Source organism: Rutilus rutilus (assembly GCF_951802725.1).
Source record: "Rutilus rutilus genome assembly, chromosome: 3".
Classification (NCBI taxonomy): Eukaryota; Metazoa; Chordata; class Actinopteri; order Cypriniformes; family Leuciscidae; genus Rutilus; species Rutilus rutilus.
The window spans coordinates 18,680,278-18,704,519 of NC_140211.1; the positions used below are offsets into that span (position 1 = coordinate 18,680,278).

Here is a 24,242-nt window from a genome sequence, read left to right on the forward strand (position 1 = left end):
TTAACACATCGTGAATATACACACATGCAGTTATACACAAACCAATTAAGACTCCTGACAGATCACAGATTTCATTTTTATCTTTCTCTTTAGATATAACAATTTGTTTTGTCTCTATTGACCCCCATTGCCTCCTCTGATAATAAAATAGATCACTTCATGAGTACCTGCTCCTACTCTACGAAAAAATGACAAGATTTGTGTAGCTAAACAACTCTTCATGTGTTCCAACAGTGAGCTGCCCTCCAGACTCTGAATACATTGATTGCGGCCCTGCCTGTATTCCTACCTGCGCAGAACCCTCCACCAACTGCTCTGGTTCTTGCATCAGCGGCTGCTTCTGTAAACCAGGATTTGTTTTCCGTGGCCGGCGCTGTGTTCCTATTGAGCAGTGTGGGTGCCTGGATGAAGAAAACAATTACTTTGAGGTACAAGAGTTGTCGTTGATGTGAGGCTGCATTTGTATCCATTTATGGGACCTAAGCCTTTGCTCTAAACTTGTTCTGTTTTTACACTCAGCCTGGTGAGATCATTTTTGGAAATGGCTGTTCCAAGTTGTGTCGCTGTGCTGGCAACTACACTTTCGACTGTGTGGACAACACCTGTGACCCTGTGACAGAAGAATGTCGGGAGGTTGGTGGAGTGCATGGCTGCTACCTTAAAGGTAATGTACAAAACAACAACAACAATATTCCCTTGAACTATTTTAATAAAAAAAAAAAAATGATATCTTTGACATCAACATATTTTTCACTCTCAGGAACTTCCACCTGTATTGCTTCTGGTGATCCCCATTACACCACCTTTGATAAGCAGCGCTACGACTTCATGGGAAACTGTTCTTACCTGATGTCTGAACCTTGTAACAGCACAGATGTGCCTCACTTTGCTGTATACACAGACAATGAGAATCGCTACAACAATCTTTATATCAGCTATGTAAAAGCAGTTCATGTCCATGCGCTGGGAGTGATAGTGTCCATTCTGAAAGGAGGAACTGTGCAGGTCAGAGAAAAGAATATTAATTTCAATATTACTGCTAATGTACATATACTGTAGACATCTTATTTAGAGGCACATTCAAATGGACAGTTTTGTTTTCTGACTTTTCTCAGGTCAATGGTACCAACGTGAACATTCCTCTGAGTCCTGTCAGTGGTGTTGACATTTTTATGTCTGGCAAGCACTACACAGTGGTCTTGAACTTTGGAGTAACTGTACGTTACGATGGAAACCACTTTATGGACATTAAAGTTATCAAGGAGTGAGTATGGTTCTTATAAAAGTCTTTTTAATAACTATTACAACTTGATCCACTTTTAAATGTTTCAACATGCTTGTGATCGTTTTACAGCTATGAGGACAAACTTTGTGGACTGTGTGGGGACTACAACGGAGACCCTAAGGATGACTTCCAGACCCCGACTGGTGAACTGGTCCAAAACCCCAATGACTTTGGCCACAGCTGGAACACAGACCCTGAGTAAGTTAATATGCAATGCACACACTGTTAGTATTAAAAGACTCATCTACAGTATGTTATCTATTAATTCATATCATAGATGACTTAACTTTGATTCTGCCTTTCAGGTGTAACAAGCCAGAGGTCGACCCGACCCCAGGATGCACAGATGCTGAGCAGGAGTTGTATGAAGGGCCGGCTTACTGTGGTCTCATATTGGACGCCAATGGCCCATTTGCTGCTTGCCATCCAAAAGTCAACCCAAATGTAAGTGAAGTCAAGTCAGATTATTTGAAATGCTTTAGTGTGTAATTGTAAACATATAAAAGATACTTACAGATCTTAACCCTGTGTTTATAGGGTTTCTTCCAAGACTGTTTGTTTGATGTGTGTGAGCTGGATGGAGCTCATTCTGCATTGTGTGAAGCAATAGAGTCGTACGTCAACGAATGTCAGGACCGTGGCGTCACAATTGGACCCTGGAGAAACAGCACCTTCTGTCGTATGTCTAAAAAATACATATTCCTCAACCACAAACTCTTACAAAAACTACTGACATCAATGGCTTGTACTATTTCTCATACTGTCAGATAGAGTGAAGTTTATGACTAGCACTAATACACATTCTTCCTCTCCAGCTCTGAAATGCCCACCCAACAGTCATTTTGAGTCATGCGCCCCAATTTGCCAACCTTCCTGTAACCCAATTCCACCAAATCAGTGCACTGGGCCTTGTTCTGAAGGATGTGTTTGTGACCCTGGATACATCCTCAGTGCTGGCCAGTGCGTGAAAGAAGACACATGTGGCTGCAGTCATAATGGACATTATTATCAGGTGAGGAAACTGTATGTGGAATCATTTAGGACAGTGATGGTTTGTTATAGTCAATCAAGTAGTATTTTTCATCAAACTAACATATTTCTTCTCTGCATGGATTTAGCCAGGTGAAGAGTTCTACACCAAGGACTGTGAGCAACTGTGTAAGTGTAACCCCCCGTCCGTTTCCTGTAGTGCTGCTGACTGTCCACCAATGGAACAGTGTGGAGTACAGGAGGGTGTAATTGGGTGTTACCCAGAAGGTGAGTACTTTGATTAACTCCGTAAGTGTGTTTCCATTCACATTTAAATAGGATTTCAGTCAGACTAAAGCAATAATATGTCTTTTTAACATGTGAACAATTTAGTCTGAAATAATTTTTGTGTCATTTTGTAATCAAATCATACATGTGATTGTATCTTAACTTTGTCTAGCCTGTACATGTTAATCAGACTACAACTGCTGTCAGTGCTGTGCGCATGCTTTGAAAAATGTGACATGCAATGTGTATTTAATTCTTCAAATACTCGATTACGTATTGTGTCATGCATACTTGGACAAAGAGCGGGAAAATGTGGCTTGACTATGCATGTTGACTGTACATGTACATGTATGTTATGTAATAGTATACTGTGGACAGGTCATAGCACCACATACTTTATTTTTCTTTTTATATTATTGTTCTTCCTCTTCTTCTTTTTTTTTTTTTATTCTTACAAATAATGCACTATATACAATATTACATTATTATACAATATACTAAACAAACTACATATTCTTTAGCCCTTAACAAATGGTTGATTCATTTATTAAAAACTGAATTTCTTTTCACAATCCCCCAGGATCTCAAGACTGTATTATCTCTGGTGACCCTCATTATAACACCTTTGATGGCAAATACTACAGCTTCATGGGAACCTGCACCTACACTCTGGCCCGCACCTGTAAAAACAACACTGGTAAGCAATGGCCAAGACAGGGTGCAAAGATCCAAACTAGCAATGAGTTTACAGTGCTTTGGTTATCAGTAGTTGTTATGGAGTAGCACAAAAATCCTATTTCGAATCATCGTGCATGAAATATTCCTGAAACAAAGTTAAAAGGTTTTAATAGTTTAAACTTGAAAGTATAATAAACTTTTAAGACAACTTTACTTTCCTCTCTCCTGGGTCTGCAGGCCCCTGGTTCTCCATAGAGGGTAAGAATGAAGAGAGAGGAATTTCTGGTGTTTCTTACCTGAGGAAACTGTACGTGACTGTTGATGGTGTCACTGTGACAATGATGAAAAACAGGAGAACTCTGGTCAGTATCCACAGCAGCTGCCATCATTAAACCACCACTGAAGTCATCTGTAATCTTGAGATCAACAATTGAGATTTTAAGTCAACAGCTAAACTATATTTTAGTTTTCTGAAATTTTCATTTCTGAGATTAAGTAAATGGACTATGGACATAATAGTTTTCATCTTAAATATTTTCTTTCAGTTGTCCCTAATCTGTTCCTAATCACAATATCTCTGTCCATTTTTCATTTCTTCAAGAATAATATTTCCTTTACAACAAAAGAAAAACAATCTCTCAGTTCTTCTAGTCAAAGATAACATTAGTCTTCAATCCATCTCTATTGTTTATCTCTTTTTCACACATCCAGGTAAATGGACTCAGGGTGTCCCTCCCCCACTCGCCATCTCCGCTCATTTCTCTGTCTCTTGCTGGCCAATATGTAATCCTCACAACTTCGTTCGGCCTGGAAGTGAAGTGGGACGGCAACCATTACGCCAAGATCTCTGTTCCCAGGTACTAAAACTCTGAAAAGAGCCTCATTGAAATATATACACAGTACATAACTCTGACCTGAAGTATTTGTCAGGAAACACTAAGATCCACCATGATTGTTAAGGGTTATAGGATTTGAGAAAATCCTGCAAAAGAAAAAACAAGAAGTGTCTCTTGGGAAACGAACATCTTTACATTAATCTCTCTCTCTTTTTTCCTCTCTCTCATATTTGATCAGTTCCTACTATGACCAGATGTGTGGCCTGTGTGGAGACTACGATGGAAACCCTAATAATGACTTCACTAAGCCAGATGGCTCCCAATCTGACAGCTCACATCAGTTTGGCGACAGCTGGCAAACTGATGAGGACGAGGATGCAACGTCAGTACCTCTTTCTTTTCATCATTTTATCAACTGCACATGCAGGTGTAATGGACTTACCGGTAGGCCAGTAAGACTGTGTATGTAAACCTCACTCCCCTAGCCTCAAGAGGCATGTTAGCGACTCTGAAGCTAGAGGCTGCGGCCGTTAGTGTCCTTGTTAGCGCGCCCGCCTCCCATACCGGTTCAAATCTCCCTCGGAGCGGGTCGAGTAGGACAGGTTACATTTGGTGCAGTTGAAACGGATAAGAGTGAGGTTTAGGGGGGGCGAGTTTAAAGCATGTAGGCCAGTAAGAGCTGTGTGTGTAAACCTCACTCCACTATCATCAGTCACTAGTGCGCCTCTTGAGGCCAGAGTCTGTGATCTTAAGTGTCCTTGTTAGCACCCCCACCTCTCACACCAGAGACCCCGGTTCAAATCCCGCTCGAAGCGTGTGAATAGGCAGCACAACGTTTTGAGGATCAGGTCGATTTCATATGTTCGATGATGTTGTGTTTTCAGGTGCAAGCCTGACCCTGGACCTCAGCCACCCTGTGATCCTGTACTGGAGGGTGTGGTGTCAAACCCAGAGAACTGTGGGAGAATAACTGACACAAATGGACCTTTTAGGTTAGGACTTACCGAACCATGAAATTTCCAAATACTGCTAATAAACAAAGTTAAAATATTTTTTAGTGATTAACAAATGTACACTTTCTCTTACATTTGCTCCTCACAGGGACTGTATAAATGTGGTGGACCCGTTGCCTTTCTTCCAGAGCTGTGTGTTTGATATGTGCCGTTATCAAGGGCTGCAGCAGGTCCTTTGTGACCAGCTTCAAGCTTACACTGATGCTTGCCTGAGTGCAGGTGCACCTGTCCATCAGTGGAGGGAGCCAGACTTCTGCCGTGAGTCATGCTCTCTTATAGGTTGTATCATATCGCACAGTGTATAACGTTTTAATACTGAACAAGTACAATTTGGCAACTTGCATCCATGCAAGAATAACATTTCACATTCCCAGTGACAAACCTGCTTTAAGCTTTCTGTAATGCACAATATTAATTATTGAAATGGAGTTCAGGAGGTTGGAAAAAGACAGCTAGAGTCGATTTCTTATGTTAGCTTTAGTCGGTTTCTTTTATTATTTATTAGACTTCTATGACAGGAATGCCGTCACTGATGGAAAAGGACATGAGACTGGGAAATACTCTACATTGCATCCTCACTTCAGCCTTAATTTTACAGTAATTTACTGATGCTTTACCCCTTTTTTCTACAGCTCTGGTATGTCCTCCAAACAGCCATTACTCCATATGTGTGAGCTCCTGTCCGGAGACATGTCTGGGTATCAATGGACCACCGGGCTGCAGTGAGAAGTGTGTAGAGGGCTGTGAGTGCGACCCTGGCTTCATCCTCAGTGACGACAAATGTGTTCCTGTTAAAGACTGTGGCTGTGTGGACCCCTCAGGCTCCTACCACCCAGTGAGTTTAAAACCAGGGCCGACCCGTGGGCTTCTGGGGCCATGGACGAGATTATGAAAATAAGACCCAAAACTTTGATTTCAACATTCATGAAACCACTGCAAAAATGACAGACATTCCTCTCAATGTGGCCATGTTTAGGTGAATGAGAGCTGGTCTCTGGAGGGCTGTAAGCAGAAGTGTACATGTGAGGGTGGAGGAACTATTCAGTGTTATGACACCAGCTGTCTTCCTAATGAGAGTTGCCAACTTGAAGATGGAGACTATGTCTGCAAACCAAGTGGTAACAATTATAGTACTGGTTTATACATAATGTTTTGAGCACATGTACGGGTACATTAATTTACACATATTAACACATCGTGAATATACACACATGCAGTTATACACAAACCAATTAAGACTCCTGACAGATCACAGATTTAATTTTTATCTTTCTCTTTAGATATAACAATTTGTTTTGTCTCTATTGACCCCCATTGCCTCCTCTGATAATAAAATAGATCACTTCATGAGTACCTGCTCCTACTCTACGAAAAAATGACAAGATTTGTGTAGCTAAACAACTCTTCATGTGTTCCAACAGTGAGCTGCCCTCCAGACTCTGAATACATTGATTGCGGCCCTGCCTGTATTCCTACCTGCGCAGAACCCTCCACCAACTGCTCTGGTTCTTGCATCAGCGGCTGCTTCTGTAAACCAGGATTTGTTTTCCGTGGCCGGCGCTGTGTTCCTATTGAGCAGTGTGGGTGCCTGGATGAAGAAAACAATTACTTTGAGGTACAAGAATTGTCGTTGATGTGAGGCTGCATTTTTATCCATTTATGGGACCTAAGCCTTTGCTCTAAACTTGTTCTGTTTTTACACTCAGCCTGGTGAGATCATTTTTGGAAATGGCTGTTCCAAGTTGTGTCGCTGTGCTGGCAACTACACTTTCGACTGTGTGGACAACACCTGTGACCCTGTGACAGAAGAATGTCGGGAGGTTGGTGGAGTGCATGGCTGCTACCTTAAAGGTAATGTACAAAACAACAACAACAATATTCCCTTGAACTATTTTTTTTGAATTTTTGAATTTATATTTTTGACATCAACATATTTTCACTCACAGGAACTTCCACCTGTATTGCTTCTGGCGATCCCCATTACACCACCTTTGATAAGCAGCGCTACGACTTCATGGGAAACTGTTCTTACCTGATGTCTGAACCTTGTAACAGCACAGATGTGCCTCACTTTGCTGTATACACAGACAATGAGAATCGCTACAACAATCTTTATATCAGCTATGTAAAAGCAGTTCATGTCCATGCGCTGGGAGTGATAGTGTCCATTCTGAAAGGAGGAACTGTGCAGGTCAGAGAAAAGAATATTAATTTCAATATTACTGCTAATGTACATATACTGTTGACATCTTATTTAGAGCCACATTCAAATGGACAGTTTTGTTTTCTGACTTTTCTCAGGTCAATGGTACCAACGTGAACATTCCTCTGAGTCCTGTCAGTGGTGTTGACATTTTTATGTCTGGCAAGCACTACACAGTGGTCTTGAACTTTGGAGTAACTGTACGTTACGATGGAAACCACTTTATGGACATTAAAGTTATCAAGGAGTGAGTATGGTTCTTCTAAAAGTTTTTTAAAAATAATTATTACAACTTGATCCACTTTTTTAAATGTTTCTACATGCTTGTGATCATTTTACAGCTATGAGGACAAACTTTGTGGACTGTGTGGGGACTACAACGGAGACCCTAAGGATGACTTCCAGACCCCGACTGGTGAACTGGTCCAAAACCCCAATGACTTTGGCCACAGCTGGAACACAGACCCTGAGTAAGTTAATATGCAATGCACACACTGTTAGTTCTAAAAGACTCATCTACAGTATGTTATCTATTAATTCATATCATAGATGACTTAACTTTGATTCTGCCTTTCAGGTGTAACAAGCCAGAGGTCGACCCGACCCCAGGATGCACAGATGCTGAGCAGGAGTTGTATGAAGGGCCGGCTTACTGTGGTCTCATATTGGACGCCAATGGCCCATTTGCTGCTTGCCATCCAAAAGTCAACCCAAATGTGAGTCAAGTCAGATTATTTGAAATGCTTTAGTGTGTAATTGTAATCATATAAAAGATACTTACAGATCTTAACCCTGTGTTTATAGGGTTTCTTCCAAGACTGTTTGTTTGATGTGTGTGAGCTGGATGGAGCTCATTCTGCATTGTGTGAAGCAATAGAGTCGTACGTCAACGAATGTCAGGACCGTGGCGTCACAATTGGACCCTGGAGAAACAGCACCTTCTGTCGTATGTCTGAAAAATACATATTCCTCAACCACAAACTCTAACAAAAACTGCTGACATCAATGGCTTGTACTATTTCTCACACTTTCAGATAGAGTGAAGTTTATGACTAGCACTAATACACATTCTTCCTCTCCAGCTCTGAAATGCCCACCCAACAGTCATTTTGAGTCATGCGCCCCAATTTGCCAACCTTCCTGTAACCCAATTCCACCAAATCAGTGCACTGGGCCTTGTTCTGAAGGATGTGTTTGTGACCCTGGATACATCCTCAGTGCTGGCCAGTGCGTGAAAGAAGACACATGTGGCTGCAGTCATAATGGACATTATTATCAGGTGAGGAAACTGTATGTGGAATCATTTAGGACAGTGATGGTTTGTTATAGTCAATCAAGTAGTATTTTTCATCAAACTAACATATTTCTTCTCTGCATGGATTTAGCCAGGTGAAGAGTTCTACACCAAGGACTGTGAGCAACTGTGTAAGTGTAACCCCCCGTCCGTTTCCTGTAGTGCTGCTGACTGTCCACCAATGGAACAGTGTGGAGTACAGGATGGTGTAATTGGGTGTTACCCAGAAGGTGAGTCCCATATTTAGGTAAACTCAGTAAGTGCATTTCCATTCACTTTTCATCCATCCATCAAATTTCAGTCAGGCTAAAGCAATAATTGTATTTTTTTTATGTGTGCTTAAAATCATACTAGTCCAGTTTTGCAATGTTGAGCTAACAAATTTAGATACTAGTTCGGCTTTGTCCAGCATGTATATGCATTAATAAGACAACAACTGGTCTTAGCTTGCATTAACTCTGAAAGACAGATGCTGTTTGTAATTAATCCTTCTTAATATTTGATTACACATTGTATCATGTATATTTCGCTAGAGAAATGGAGACTCTAGCTTGACTATGCGTGTGAACTTACTTTATATAATAGCATACCATGGTAGTAGGATGTTGTATTGCATGCAAACAGATTATAACATCACAAACTTTTCATTACATACGAAAAGTATATCCGACAATATACTATTGCACTTTACACAAACTTTAGCACTTAAAAGATGGTTGATGTATTTAAAAATACTTAATCTTTTCACAATCCCCCAGGATCTCAAGACTGTATTATCTCTGGTGACCCTCATTATAACACCTTTGATGGCAAATACTACAGCTTCATGGGCACTTGCACCTACACTCTGGCCCGCACCTGTAAAAACAACACTGGTAAGCAATGGCCAAAACCATGTTAAATCCATCCACAATCAGCAGTGACATTAGAATGCTTTGGTCAACAGTAAGTGTTATGGAGAAACAAAAAATCCTGCCATTCTTAATATTGATTCAATGTACATTAAATGTTCCCAAAATGAACTTAAAAATGAAGTTTAAATAAGAATTTAAAATAACTTTACTTTCCTCTCTCCTGGGTCTGCAGGCCCCTGGTTCTCCATAGAGGGTAAGAATGAAGAGAGAGGAATTTCTGGTCTTTCTTACCTGAGGAAACTGTACGTGACTGTTGATGGTGTCACTGTGACAATGATGAAAAACAGGAGAACTCTGGTCAGTATCCACAGCAGCTGCCATCATTAAACCACCACTGAAGTCATTCTGTAATCTTGAGATGAAGAATTGAGACAGCTAAAATATGTTTTAGTCTCTCTTAGATTGTGACATTAAGTAAATAAAGACAATAGTTTTGAGACACTCCTCACATCCAAAATATTTTCTTTCAGTTGTTCCTAATCTGTTCATAATCACATTTCTTCTAGTCAAAGATAACATTAGTCTTCAATCCATCTCTATTGTTTATCTCTTTTTCACACATCCAGGTAAATGGACTCAGGGTGTCCCTCCCCCACTCGCCATCTCCGCTCATTTCTCTGTCTCTTGCTGGCCAATATGTAATCCTCACAACTTCGTTCGGCCTGGAGGTGAAGTGGGACGGCAACCATTACGCCAAGATCTCTGTTCCCAGGTACTAAAACTCTGAAAACAGCCTCATTGAAATATATACACAGTACATAACTCTGACCTGAAGTATTTGTCAGGAAACACTAAGATCCACCATGATTCTTGAAGGATTAGTTAACCCCAAAATTAAAATTCATTAATTTCTCACCCTCATGTCGTTCCAAACCCATAACACTTTTGTTCATCTTCAGAACACAAATAAAGATCTTTTTAATGAAATCTGAGAGCTTTCTGTCCCTCTATTGACAGCCTACACAATTACCGCCTTCAAATCCCAGAAAGGTAGTAAAGTAATCCATATGACTCCAGTGGATTAACCTGGTGCACTTTCTTTGCACCAAAAAACATAATTTACCACTTCAAAATATTCGAAATATGAATGTCTAACGCACGTTCATGTAACAACGTCCGCTCTCGTGTCAACACGCATGTGTCATGGTGCTCTCGTGAACACAGGCTGGAGATTCATATTTTGTAAATAAAATGGTAAATTGTAGTTTTTTGCTCAAACAAAGCACTCATAAAATTGAGGCTAAACCTCTGGAGTCACATGGATTACTCTAATGATGTCTTTACTATCTTTCTGGGGGTTTAAAGTTGCGTAGACTGACAATGGAGGGACAGAAAGCTCTCAGATTTCATTAAAAGATCTTCATTTGTGTTTCGAAGATGAACGAAAGTCTTACGAGTTTGGAACGACATGAGGGTGAGAAATTAATGACATTTTTGGGTGAACTAACCCTTTAAGGGTTATAGGTTTTGAGTAAATCCCACAAAAGAAAAAAAATCAAAAACCATCTCTGGGGAAATGAACATCTTAAAATTAATACCTCTCTCTTTGTTCTTCTCTTACTCATCAGTTCCTACTATGACCAGATGTGTGGCCTGTGTGGAGACTACGATGGAAACCCTAATAATGACTTCACTAAGCCAGATGGCTCCCAATCTGACAGCTCACATCAGTTTGGTGACAGCTGGCAAACTGATGAGGACGAGGATGCAACGTCAGTACCTCTTTCTGTTCTGCATTTTAACAACTGCACATGCAGCACAGTGTTTTGAGGATTAGGTTGACTTCATTTGTTCAATGATGATGTGTTTTCAGGTGCAAGCCTGACCCTGGACCTCAACCACCCTGTGATCCTGTGCTGGAGGGTGTGGTGTCAAACCCAGAGAACTGTGGGAGAATAACTGACACAAATGGACCTTTTAGGTTAGGACTTACCGAACTATGAAATTTCCAAAAACTGCTAATAAGCAATGTTTGAAAAACCTTTAGTGCTTAAACACTGTACACTTTCTCTCACATTTTCTCCTCACAGGGACTGTATAAACGTGGTGGACCCGTTGCCGTTCTTCCAGAGCTGTGTGTTTGATATGTGCCGTTATCAAGGGCTGCAGCAGGTCCTTTGTGACCAGCTTCAAGCTTACACTGATGCTTGCCTGAGTGCAGGTGCACCTGTCCATCAGTGGAGGGAGCCAGGCTTCTGTCGTGAGTCATACTCACATGTCTCATATTGCATTAAGTGTTGAATTTTCAGCAAAATTTGCCAACTTGCATCCGTGCAAGAATAACATTTCATATTCCCAGTGAAGTCAGCTTTCAGCTCTCTCTAATGGACAAAATAAATTATTGAAGTAAATGCAGTTCAAGAGGTTGAAATAGGGCAGCTAGAGTTGAACACTTACGTTAACTTTTGCCTGATTGTTTTTATTATTTATGAAGCCTTTATGCCTTTAAAGGCCAGAGTGGTAGAGACAGGAATGCTGTCACATGGGGAAGAGGACATGGGACTGAGAAACTACATACTCCACATTGCATCTGCACTTTAACCTTATTTTCACCATCAGTTAATGATGTTTTCCTCATTTTTCTACAGCTCTGGTATGTCCTCCAAACAGCCATTACTCCATATGTGTGAGCTCCTGTCCGGAGACATGTCTGGGTATCAATGGACCACCGGGCTGCAGTGAGAAGTGTGTAGAGGGCTGTGAGTGCGACCCTGGCTTCATCCTCAGTGGCAACAAATGTGTTCCTGTTAAAGACTGTGGCTGTGTGGACCCCTCAGGCTCCTACCACCCAGTGAGTTTAAAACCAGGGCCGACCCGTGGGCTTCTGGGGCCATGGTCGAGATTATGAAAATAATATTCAAAATTTTGATCAAAACATCCACAAAACCATTGCAACCAAGACAATTTATTTTAAAAGTCTAAAAATGTCCCATGTTCTCGAATCATCCATGACGTCTATTTCTCTGTTATAGAATAAATAAATATTCAGACCTCTTGAAGAGCAGATATTCGTAGAAACTTTAGTTTGCATATTAATTGCTAAGTTTGTCATATTATTCTTCAGAAAACGTGACAAACACATTGTGTCTGTCATTAAAAATGCTTTAAACACTAAACAGCAAGAGCACCAACTCAAAAAGTCACATTTTTCATGACTAACCTTCTGTATGTCTGTCCAATGTGAGCACATTTGAAACAATGCTGTGATTAACACGGTACGTGAGTTCCCAGCCATGCACCGCGACGTGAATAAATTATGCAAATCAATACTTTAATGGAGATTGTTTTACTGTTTTCTGTTTTATTTATGCTGTTGTTGTTGTGTTTGTCACTTTCAGATAGTTTATTGGAATTAACTAGAAAAAAATATCAAATTAAAAATAGATAGACTTAAAATGGATGGTTATATCAGACAAATTATAATAAAGGATAACCAAATATTCGGTCTACTGGATGTTTTAACAAATAGGTTGAGTAAATAATTCAACAACAGAACACAAGCCTCTGCTGTGCAAGACACATTTTAATCCAATGAGCGTATCACATGCCGCAAAGTCATTAGGTGCTTCATTCGAATTGTAGTGATGCCCTGAAGGCCGGTTGTTGTATCAAATTCGATTCAAAAGCATACAGAGCCGTCTGCTCTCTGATCGCTCTCGCGGTACTTTGATGTCATGCACCGATCGGTCTGTGCAGCGCCTCTTCAAGTCGAACACACCTATTGCCTGATAGGGCAATTTGCCTAAGTTGCCTAAGCTTTCGGACGCAGCCAGTTAGAGACGCCTTCTGGCGTCACACAGTCACTGAACAAATCATTGGGCTAAATTAACCTTTTTGGTGAACTGATCAAATTAATCGAGTCACTGGGATAAATCATAATCTATAGGATTGCTTAAAACTTAGTGAAGATTTATTTTCAGGTAAAAAAATAAAAATAAAAATTTGGTTCATGTTTTAACTCATTCCTCTCAATGTGGCCATGTCTAGGTGAATGAGAGCTGGTATCTGGAGAGCTGTACGCAGAAGTGTACATGTGAGGGTGGAGGAACTATTCAGTGTTACAACACCAGCTGTCTTCCTACTGAGAGTTGCCAACTTCAAGATGGAGACTATGTCTGCAAACCACTTGGTAACAAATATATACTGGTTTACACTTAGCATGTGCACTGGTAAATTTGTTTACACATCTTATCACATACACGCATGCAGTTCTACACAAACCTGTTGAAACATGGAATTTTTTTTTTCTCTTTTAGGTACAGGCATTTGCTCTGTTTCTGGTGACCCTCATTATAACTCCTTTGATGATAAAGTACATCACTTCATGGGTGCCTGCTCCTACACTCTCACTAAGCCCTGTAATGAGACCTCCGGCTTGCCATACTTTTCTGTGGACACACAGAATGAGCACAGAGACAATAATAAGAAAGTGTCTTATGTAAGATCTGTTATCATCAATGTCCATGACACAAAGGTCATTTTGGGCAAGGGTCGCAAAGTTCAGGTAAGGGACATTTCTGAGATTTGTGAGAGCTAAATAACAGATTAGAGAAGATCAGAACTGTGGTGCATTCGTAAGCTTACCTTATTCATACATCCTGCAGGTGAATGGAGTTCAGGTCACTGTGCCTGTTACACTTCCAAACGGTATCAAGATCTTCCTAAGTGGCAAATTTGTGGTGCTTGAGACAGACTTTGGATTGCGTGTCCGTTTTGATGGAAATCATCATGCAGATGTCACCCTGCCTTCTTCCTACAGCGGACTGTTATGTGGACTCTGTGGTAAAGACTGCAAATTCAATTATCTCACTTTATTGATGATTATAATGAAGACTCAAGAGTTGCTACTAATCAAATATTAATAGTCTTATATGATTCATTTAAATAATGATAATATATTACAGGAAACTATAATGATAATCCTGATGATGACAACATCAAGCCAGATGGAAAGCCAGCAGACAACACCAATGAGCTTGGAGAGAGCTGGCAGGTGCCTGATGACAGACCCGAGTAAGTTAAAAGCATATTTGACTGTGCACTGCACCAGTAAGGTTTTGTTAATTTTTGTTAAATAAATATGCTCTTTTTATCATTGAAGCTTTAATCATTCATGCCTTTCGTATCTCGTATAGTTGTACTCATGACGGAGGAGACATTGAATGTGATGACAAGATCCAGAGTGAAGCTACGAAACCCACTAGCTGTGGCATGATCACCGATCCAAATGGTGGGACACACATACACTCAAACATACATTTTAAAACACTTTGATGATGAGGTCCCTGATCAAATTCATAAAACATTTTAAAAAATTGACTTTTTTATTTCAGCTGATTGCCAAGGCAACATTTCTCATCTTCATTTAGTTTAACTTCATGTACTAAAATAACTAAATCTAAAACTTCAAAAAAAAAAAAAAATCTATAGACATTTTTTTTTAAACCATACAAAACATACAACAAAATTACTAAAACTTTAACTAAAATTTAAATTATATACAAATAAAAAACTATAATAATATCTGAATGATACTAAAATGAATAACACTGCTAATGACCTGAATGTCAAGACTAAAGTGTGCAAATTTATGCTTCTATTCCAGCACATCTGTTCATTTCATTGATTTTCTCAGTTTTATAGGGCCGTTCTTCTGACACCTGTTTTGTGCACCATTAAAGGCTATTCATCATTATTTTCCCAGGAATCTTCAAGCCATGTCATGCAGTGGTGCCTCCCGAGCCTTACTTTGAGAACTGTGTGTTTGATCAGTGTGGCACCGGTGGCGCCGCAGTGGCACTGTGCCAAGCTGTTCAAAGCTATGCTGACCTGTGCGCTCAAGCTGGGGTGCCAATTAACTGGAGAAATAACACCTTCTGCCGTAAGTGTTTGAGCCCTACAGGCATTCTGTAAAGCGTCCTTTAAAACCTGCTATTAACTGTATCCTTTTTAAGACTTTGTAGTGTGCACCCTTCAATTAGAGAGCCTTCAATAGGTGCTGTTTCTCTCTTTTGTTGCTAAAGTGGCTGAGTTAAAACGGTTGTACTTTTGTCCCTCCTTCTCCGGCCATTGTCTCCAGTTTCTCGTCTATCCTATTCCCACTATCTTCATTCCTTTGTTCTCATTGTTCTCATCTGTTTATTGAACACCACTCCTCTATTTCCATTTCTTGCAGCTATTAAATGTCAGGTTGGTAGTCACTATGAGCCTTGTGGTTCAGCGTGTCCAGCCAGTTGTCAGGACCCTGGATCTGAAGGCACTTGTACTGAGCCCTGTGTTGAGGGATGTGTGTGTGACCCTGGATTTGTCCTCAGTGGAGACAAGTGTGTGCCCTTCAAGGAGTGTGGTTGCACTGACAAAGACAACAACTACAGGCCTGTGAGTGGTTCTTTAGAAGATTGAATGAAACTTTTACTTCTGTTTTCAAGTTTTAAACAATTTCATCACAAAAAAAAGATATTAAACAGTTTCAATAAAACTGTATAGTTTAATTCAGTTCATTTTTGTTTCTAGTTTCCTTTGTGCAATCAAATGATTAATTCATTTCAATTTGTTTTTCAGGTTGGAGACAGCTGGTTCACAAAAGATGACTGCACAGAGCGCTGTGTTTGTTCACCTTTCAATAACGTGACATGCGAGGCATGGCAGTGCGGTCCCGCTCAGGAATGTAAAGTCAATGAGGGTCAGCTGGGCTGTGTGAATACAGGTACATACTCTACCAAAAACAAATGTTAATCCATCCATCCATCTATCCATCCATCCATACATCTCTCTATCTGTCAGACTGACTACTAACTGGCCTTCTTTGCAGGAGTGGGCATTTGCCACATTGCTGGTGATCCTCACTACTACACATTTGACGGGATCATGCACACCTTCATGGGTACCTGCACTTACACGCTGGTGGCAATATGCGACATCTCTATGGTGACACCCTTCACCATTGTGGCCAAGAACGAAGAACGCGGCCAGCCAGAAGCTTCTTATGTTCGCTCCGTGACCGTCTACCTGCCCACTGCCAACATCACCATCAGCAAGAACGGAAGAGTACTGGTGAGAGTCCGAGGAGGAAAGAGGAAGAGATGGAGTAGTGGTTTTAACTATGTTGCATTTGCATGTCTTCTGATTAGACAGTGAAATATTGCATAATGTAATAGATACGATTCTAAACCATATGTATTCAGTGATCTTATTGTGCTAAATCTCTGCCCTGTACTCACATTTGTTTTCTCCTCCGACTAGCTGAATGAACGCAGGATAAAGACCCCCTACGACATCACTGCAGCCAAGGCACGGGTGTTTAGCAGTGGAGTAAACACCATACTAGACACTGACTTTGGCCTGATTGTGAAGTTTGATGGAGTGCACCATATTGAGATCACAGTGCCTGGAGACTATTTCAACAAGGTATGAAACTACACAAAAACAAAACTAGAACATCACTCTACTTTGTTTTTGTACTAAATATATTCTTTTGATACTGATATTTGATTAATAAACCAGACGGTTCCCTTTTTGTCCGAATATCTGAACTGCATTAAAGATTTCCCACAGGAAGCAAAACACACTTTTTCTGTCCTTCAACATTTCTATTATAGGTGTGTGGAATGTGCGGCAACTACAACGGCGATTCATCTGACGATAACTTGATGCCTGATGGCAAACCAGCCAAAAATGCCATTGATCTTGGTAACAGCTGGAAAGCAGAGGGAGACAGTGATCCTGGGTGAGTGTTAGATTATTTGGTGCCTCCAAGCACCTCTCCATAATTCAGAAATAAACAAACCTAGATAGATAGCAGCATTACAAATGCACTTATGATGCATATGAATTTGAGGCATCATGGTGAAAAATTAATAGAGTTCCACTTTTTTCATTCTTCTGTTGTATTCATCCGTTCCTTGTTCCTCCATCCGCAGCTGCAAACCTGATCCAAGACCTGAAGACAAACCCAACTGTGACGAGAATGAGGAAGAAATCTTCCAGGCACAATGCGCAGCTTCGATCCTGTCTGATCTCTTCAAGCCCTGTCACTCTCTCATTCCTCCAGAAGCCTTTCTGGGGAACTGTGTCTATGACATGTGCGAATATGATGGCATGCAGTCGACTCTGTGCGATAACATTGAGGCTTACGCCCAGGCCTGTTATAGCGCTGGAATCAAGATCAGCTGGAGGAATAGCACATTCTGCCGTAAGTGAAAGAGAAAGAGGGAAGAAAAGGCGAAGAGATGTGCTGAGAATGTTATGCTGAGCTGGGTGACAGCTGGGAGAAATGGTCTCTAAATATGTCAGAGAATCATTGTAATTTAGGTTCAATGCATCATACCTCTTTCCTTTTTTGTGTTTTTATTTCCAGCTCTCCCATGTCCACCAAACAGTCACTATTCTGACTGCACTGCACCATGTCCTCCTACTTGTGCCGACCTCTTCCCCATATTCTGCCCATTACCACCCAATAGCTGTGTTGAAGGCTGCCAGTGCAATGCAGGCTTCGTGTTAAGTGATGGCAAGTGTGTTCCCCTCTCAAGCTGTGGATGTGTTGACAGCAATGGAGAGTATCATGAGGTGAGTAAACTTTAGGGCTAAAAAACAAAACAAAAAAACATCAGAGTTCACCCAAAAATGAACATTTTGTCATCATTTTCTCACCCTCATGTTGTTCCAAACCTGTATGGGTTTCTTTCTTCTGTTGAACACAAAAGAAGACATTTTAAAGAATGTTGGTAACCAGACAGTTTACGGCAGCCATTGACTTCCGTTGTATTTTTTTTCCTACTATGGAAGTCAATGGCTACCGTCTACTCTTTGATTATCAAACTAACATTCTTTAAAATATTTTCTTTTGTGTTCAACAGAAGAAAGAAACTTATATAGGTTTGGAATAGGGTAAGTGATGACAAAATGTTCATTTTTGGCTGAACTATCACTTTAATACTAGAATGCCATGATGGTTGACTGAAATATTGAGATACTACACTATTGTTCAAAAGTTGTTGGTCTGATCTTCTTTTTTTTGAAAGAAAGAAAGAAAATGTATACTTTTATTCAGCAATTGCACATTCATTTGATCAGAAATTCAGTTTTAAAAAAAATTTGTTACAAATTATTTTTAACTTTCCATTCTTCAAAAAATCCTGAAGACAATTATCTTAATTATTTCCACAAAAAATAAGCAGCACAACTGCTTTCAACATTGATAATAAAATAAATGTTTCCTAATTTCTGAAGGATCATGTCAGCTTTGCATCACATGAATAAATTACACTTACTGTTATTTATTTATTTATTTATTGTTCAAATAAATACAGCTTAAGTGAGACTTTTTCTAACGTTAAAAATCTTACCGACCCCAAACCTTTGAATGGTAGTGTGTATATATATTGAAGACATCTATTCTTCAAATCTATCCTTTTCTATTCTATTCTTCAAAACTCTTCTATTCTTCATCTCACGATTGATATCATTTTCTATGTAAATGTATAATGTGCAAAGACATATAATGTGCTTAAAGAATATATTAGAAAAAGGTGCTGTAAAGATGGCTGTGCTTTTATTTTATGTGTCACATAATAGTAATGTCTGGTATACATTTCAGGTGGGAGATTCGTGGGTAACTGACCACTGCGAACAGAGGTGCAGCTGCACCCTTGGAGGACTGCTGTCCTGCACATCCTTTGAATGCAATGAGAACTCAATCTGTGATCTTGACAGCAATGGAGACCGTTACTGCAAACCTGAGAGTGAGTTTTACAATGCGAAACACTAAGAATGAGGGGAAAAATGTGGGCCTGGTGGGCATCTAAAGAAATGCATATCTTAGACCCTCTAAGCAGTTTCCAGATTAGTCTTAATGTCCACCTCAGGGATGAACTAACTCAAACTTCTTTTACTTTTCGCAGAATTCGATGACTGCAGTATTGCTGGGGACCCTCACTATCGAACCTTTGACAATTACAATCACCACTACCAGGGAGCGTATACGTATGTATTAACCAAAGGAAACGATCTGCCAAGCTCCCTCACCCCTTTCACTGTCCGCGGCAAAAACCAAAGGCAGGGAGGAATCAGTCGGGTGTCCCTTCTGCACGAGGTCTATGTGGACGTGTACGGCATTAGTGTTCGCATGCAACAGAAGAAGAAAGTGCTGGTGAGAGAATCATGGGACATGTAGTCAGTCCTAATAGCTGTATCTAACAGACTTTCAAACCACTGCTACTTCATACGTGGATTACACTATATAGTAAAATGCCACATCATAGAAGTCTTCTGCATTGTTTTCCTCCATCAGGTCAATGGCGAGAAAGTTGGTCTACCGTACAGTCCTGTAAAGGGAGTTAACATTAAAACCAAGTCTCGCTTTGTTATGCTCACAACTGACTTTGGCCTTTCTGTGCGCTTTGATGGCAGTTCCCAAGGAGGTACAAGACCAAATCTCAAACTTAAAACGAATATTAGAAAAGCATTTTGTGTAATGCCTAGCTTGCTTATTTTTTGAAGTATATAATCACAAACACTCTTTCTTTCTCTTTCTCTTCCTCTCCCCTAAAGTGGTGAGTCTTCCTAGTGTATACAGATCTCGTGTGCTCGGTCTGTGTGGTAATTATGATGGACGCACCAGTAACGAGTACACAAAACCAGACGGCACAATTACGCGCAACCTCAATGAGTTTGGAGACAGCTGGAGAGTAACTGACAAAGATGGGGCGAGTCTTCGTATCACACCCCTACCGAAGATGGTGCACCTGCACAAGTACGGGAGAATCAGTTTACCTGTTATGCTATGCATTATAAATCATCTGGGATAAAAATTCTCTTGGAGTTCACCCTAACCATATAAAATAACCTGAAATGAATCATCTGAATTTATCCTACTCCTAAAAATCCTGTCTTCTTTACGATTAGGCGTGAAGTGGAGGAAGATCTAGATTCAGGGTTTGAGACGGCGGGCTGCACAAAGGATCAGCTGACTGAGCTGAGCGGGAATAAACAGTGTGGGGCTCTCAGTGACCCTGATGGTCCTTTCGCTGCCTGCAATGCTGTGGTCGAACCAGACGTGTTCCAGGAGTGAGTAATGTGTGCATTTGTTTGTGTGTGAGGGTGTGTACACTCTAGGGACAGCAAGTACTGTGTGAGTTAGAGAATAACATAATGTGTAGTGGGTGTGTATTGCACTAACTCTGAATGAGAGCATGTGTTATGTGCATTGTGTTTGACTGAGATAAACTGTTGATTTATGGGTGTTGGTACGGATTCACTTCATGATCGTGTGTGTGTGTGCATTGCAGGGATTGTGTGTTTGACCTGTGTGCTGAGCCGGGCAGTGAAGTACTGCGCTGTGAAAATTATGCCGTCTACGCTCGGGCTTGCCAAGATCAGGGTGTCCAAATAAAGCCATGGAGACAGGAGCTGAAGTGTGGTATGACAAAAAAATAAATAAATGCAGACTTTTTCCCAGCCTGTAGCACACACTACCTTTCCAAAAAGTTTAGAATCAGTAAGATTTTTTTCCCACGAAAATATTAAGCAGCACAACTGTTTTCCACATTGATAATAAAACCTGGTGTAACTACACAGGAACAAATGAGTAACGCACTATTAGCATTCTAGTAACTACTATTAACTAACAAGAAACTCTGATTAACGAATTAGTAAGTAATAGCGCTCAGTCGAATGTGGTTGTTCACTATTAATCATTAACTACTATTTTTCATACCTCACTGAAGACTACTAAGAACTACTTTATACAGGTTCGTAATTAATATTAATAATGCATAATGTATAATATAAGGTAATGGTAACTACATCTTTCTAAAGGAACTACTAATAATTTGGATCAGTATTCTAAAGTGAAGATCATGGGAACACACAAGTAATGACTAAAGTGTTACCAAATCCATCGGAAGGAATTACTATTCAAAATCGTACAAAAATCTCAAAAGCTTACAGTGACTTCAGTCAATATTAGGTAGTTATCATGTTTTTCACTTTAGAATACTGATCCTAAGTAGTTCCTTTAGAAGGATGTAGTAACACTTGATTCATAACTAGTGGGTTACTGTTACCTTTTATTTTATATTATGCATTATTCATGTTAATTATAAACCTGTATATAGTAGTTCTCTGGTAAGTATGAAAAAAATAGTAGTTACTGATTAGCTAATAATGAACTACCACATTCAACTGAGCGCTATTGCTTACTTACTAGCATGTTAATAGCAGAGCCGGACAGTAACAGAGTACATTTACTTAAGTACAATTTTGAGGGATCTGTACTTTACTCGAGTATCATTTTTGGGGAGTACTCATGACTTTACTCAAGTACATTTGAGAGGCAAATATTGTACTCTTTACTCCGCTACATTTCTATCCATAACCGTGAGTACCCGTTACTACTTCAAAAAAAAAAGGAAAAAAGAAAAATCTCGGAAACCCTCAATTTGTTGTTTCCCTCTCAAACGTGATTGGATTGTGCAGGCGCCACTGATTGGGACAGCCTATCAGCAATCACCTTCAGCTTTCCGCCAAAGTCAACTCCATGGTCAGATTTAGATAAGAGACGAAACCATGGACGAAACAATGGATGAAGACGCAGCAGGTCCATCCCGGGAATGTGCAAACCCGTGGCCCCACCTCGCCAGACTATTTCAATTTTCTGAACAAGTTAATGATAGTTTTCGCTTCAAGTGTTTGCTGTGTTTACCAATGTAAGCACTGTGGCAGTAGTAATGCAATATTTAGAAAATGTACTCTTGTACTCTTGATACTCAAGTACTTTTAAAAACAAGTACTTCAGTACTTTTACTTAAGTAGACATCTGACTGTAGTACTTTTACTTGTACTTGAGTAAAATTTAGCAAGGGGTATCTGTACTTTTACTCAAGTAATGAAGCTGTGTACTCTGTCCGCCTCTGGTTAATAGTGCGTTACTCATTTGTTCCTGTGTAGTTATTCATTAATGAAGGAACAGTATTCTAAAGTGTTACCAATACTTCTTTCAAAAACATCGCAAAATCTTACTGACCCTAAACTTTTGGTAGTGTGTGTAAAAAACTGTAACTGAATTCGACTTCTATATCCACGTTTCCTCTTTCGCATATAATTTCCTGATTGTGTGTGTTTGTGATCACATTCAGATCTGCAATGTGGGGCCAACAGCACCTACTCCGTCTGTATGACTCCATGCCCGGCGTCCTGCGCAGACCTTGCGGCTCCTTCGGAGTGCGAGCAAACAACATGTGTGGAGGGATGTCAGTGCGCCTCTGGCTTTGTCCTGAGCGACCAAGACTGTGTGCCTTACAGCCAGTGTGGATGCACTTACCTAGATCGCTACTATGTGGTGAGGCTTTTGATGCACGTAATATACTACAGGTTAAAGGTTATGATGTAACATGAATTGTACCGAAAAATGAAACAAGACATTGCACTTGCTGATCATGCTTCTCTGAACCCTACAGCTCAAGGAGACATTTGTGACAGACGATTGTTCACAGAGTTGTGAGTGCACTTCAACTGGTGCTGTGTGTCAAGCAAAGAGCTGTGGGGACAACGAGATCTGCTCTGTGTACGAGACCAAACGCGACTGTTATAAAAGTGAGCATTTGATTACTCTTAAAGCATTTTATCAATGAATATTGGATATTCTGGCTCGAAATATGTTTGATAAATATATCATGCATAGCTTGAGACCTTTCTTAGTCTACAAATAATATCGGATAGGATATTATGTGGATTCATTATCATATCACAGATGCTTCAGAAGAGTAGTGCACTGATTTTTAACTTCTTTTGCTCTCTATCTCTCTCAGTTAGTCCATGTTTGAGCTCACCCTGTCAGAACGACGGTACCTGTGTGGTAAAAACAGATGGTTCTGGGTACACCTGCACTTGCTCTGAAGGTTTTGAGGGCACAGACTGTGAGCTCTTTAAAGTCCCCACTGAGGATGAGGAAGGCCTGGGTAAGTGAATGTGAACATACTGTATTCTTTAATGCTTAAAAATGAAACCATATATGCCAGTGATGTGTAATCAGAGTTTTTACCTGCTTGCTGTTTTATAGATAAAACATCCATCATCTTGATTGGAGTCCTTGTGCCGCTTGGCATCATCCTCATAGTCACTGCAATTGTGTGCATTTACAAGAAGTGCTGGTAAAGCCCATTTAAAGAATAAACTCTTATCAAAAACACTGATCGTGCTATGATGTCAAAAACGTAGAAAGCCAAGCATTTACTTAAAAAATAATTAGATTTTTAATTTCTTTTGATAAATGTATGATTTTTTTCTCTCTTTTTACACAGCCGCAAGAAAGCGATTTATGAGTCAAGTAAAATTGAACTGAGCAAAACAGGTACGTGATAACTGATTGTCTTTCTAAAACACCATTAAAAACTACGAGAAGTATGATATGAGCTGTAATATGAGTGTTTTTGTTCACAGCGCATCCCTATGAAAATCTGGATGATAGTAAGCAGGGAGCAGACAACAGCGAGCTGAAGGCAACAACATTCTGAACTGTTTTTTGACACTGATTTGCTGATATGTGAAGATTTCTTTTAAATATTTATTCACTTTAAATGTCTTTGTGGAATATGTGAAACAACGGGTAAAACCTCTGTTAATAGTTTTTCAACCTTTCAGTAACTTATTTGTAAACTTTATTGTAATTTTTGGTGTGAGGTATGAGGTGTGATATGATTAGGGAAACAAGTGCCATTTTCAAATGTCTGTGAACATCTGATATGAAATAAATTATATTTTCTGTC

At 40.0% G+C, this 24,242-nt stretch overlaps 1 protein-coding gene across 1 annotated transcript in view; it reads left to right on the top strand.

The window, feature by feature from the left end:
- The window catches only part of LOC311288245 (IgGFc-binding protein-like), a 43,433-nt gene extending 19,191 nt beyond the window's left edge, over positions 1–24,242 (top strand). The window contains exons 28-85 of the mRNA XM_084405553.1: positions 235–428; positions 520–664; positions 761–1,005; positions 1,116–1,264; positions 1,355–1,483; positions 1,591–1,729; positions 1,823–1,964; positions 2,101–2,297; positions 2,404–2,542; positions 3,123–3,239; positions 3,458–3,582; positions 3,932–4,077; positions 4,295–4,438; positions 4,941–5,048; positions 5,158–5,327; positions 5,702–5,904; positions 6,046–6,187; positions 6,491–6,684; positions 6,776–6,920; positions 7,016–7,260; positions 7,371–7,519; positions 7,614–7,742; positions 7,850–7,988; positions 8,077–8,218; positions 8,355–8,551; positions 8,658–8,796; positions 9,325–9,441; positions 9,653–9,777; positions 10,047–10,192; positions 11,049–11,192; positions 11,294–11,401; positions 11,511–11,680; positions 12,069–12,271; positions 13,468–13,609; positions 13,737–13,984; positions 14,085–14,262; positions 14,385–14,493; positions 14,616–14,710; positions 15,185–15,361; positions 15,656–15,858; positions 16,042–16,186; positions 16,292–16,533; positions 16,723–16,887; positions 17,079–17,206; positions 17,400–17,671; positions 17,837–18,045; positions 19,076–19,220; positions 19,380–19,627; positions 19,769–19,898; positions 20,029–20,230; positions 20,383–20,544; positions 20,766–20,896; positions 22,614–22,816; positions 22,935–23,070; positions 23,286–23,435; positions 23,537–23,627; positions 23,778–23,827; positions 23,917–24,242. Of these exons, the coding sequence (XP_084261679.1) occupies positions 235–428; positions 520–664; positions 761–1,005; positions 1,116–1,264; positions 1,355–1,483; positions 1,591–1,729; positions 1,823–1,964; positions 2,101–2,297; positions 2,404–2,542; positions 3,123–3,239; positions 3,458–3,582; positions 3,932–4,077; positions 4,295–4,438; positions 4,941–5,048; positions 5,158–5,327; positions 5,702–5,904; positions 6,046–6,187; positions 6,491–6,684; positions 6,776–6,920; positions 7,016–7,260; positions 7,371–7,519; positions 7,614–7,742; positions 7,850–7,988; positions 8,077–8,218; positions 8,355–8,551; positions 8,658–8,796; positions 9,325–9,441; positions 9,653–9,777; positions 10,047–10,192; positions 11,049–11,192; positions 11,294–11,401; positions 11,511–11,680; positions 12,069–12,271; positions 13,468–13,609; positions 13,737–13,984; positions 14,085–14,262; positions 14,385–14,493; positions 14,616–14,710; positions 15,185–15,361; positions 15,656–15,858; positions 16,042–16,186; positions 16,292–16,533; positions 16,723–16,887; positions 17,079–17,206; positions 17,400–17,671; positions 17,837–18,045; positions 19,076–19,220; positions 19,380–19,627; positions 19,769–19,898; positions 20,029–20,230; positions 20,383–20,544; positions 20,766–20,896; positions 22,614–22,816; positions 22,935–23,070; positions 23,286–23,435; positions 23,537–23,627; positions 23,778–23,827; positions 23,917–23,990 (9,161 nt within the window). The 3' untranslated portion in view covers positions 23,991–24,242. The remainder of the gene's footprint in view (positions 1–234; positions 429–519; positions 665–760; positions 1,006–1,115; positions 1,265–1,354; positions 1,484–1,590; positions 1,730–1,822; positions 1,965–2,100; positions 2,298–2,403; positions 2,543–3,122; positions 3,240–3,457; positions 3,583–3,931; positions 4,078–4,294; positions 4,439–4,940; positions 5,049–5,157; positions 5,328–5,701; positions 5,905–6,045; positions 6,188–6,490; positions 6,685–6,775; positions 6,921–7,015; positions 7,261–7,370; positions 7,520–7,613; positions 7,743–7,849; positions 7,989–8,076; positions 8,219–8,354; positions 8,552–8,657; positions 8,797–9,324; positions 9,442–9,652; positions 9,778–10,046; positions 10,193–11,048; positions 11,193–11,293; positions 11,402–11,510; positions 11,681–12,068; positions 12,272–13,467; positions 13,610–13,736; positions 13,985–14,084; positions 14,263–14,384; positions 14,494–14,615; positions 14,711–15,184; positions 15,362–15,655; positions 15,859–16,041; positions 16,187–16,291; positions 16,534–16,722; positions 16,888–17,078; positions 17,207–17,399; positions 17,672–17,836; positions 18,046–19,075; positions 19,221–19,379; positions 19,628–19,768; positions 19,899–20,028; positions 20,231–20,382; positions 20,545–20,765; positions 20,897–22,613; positions 22,817–22,934; positions 23,071–23,285; positions 23,436–23,536; positions 23,628–23,777; positions 23,828–23,916) is intronic.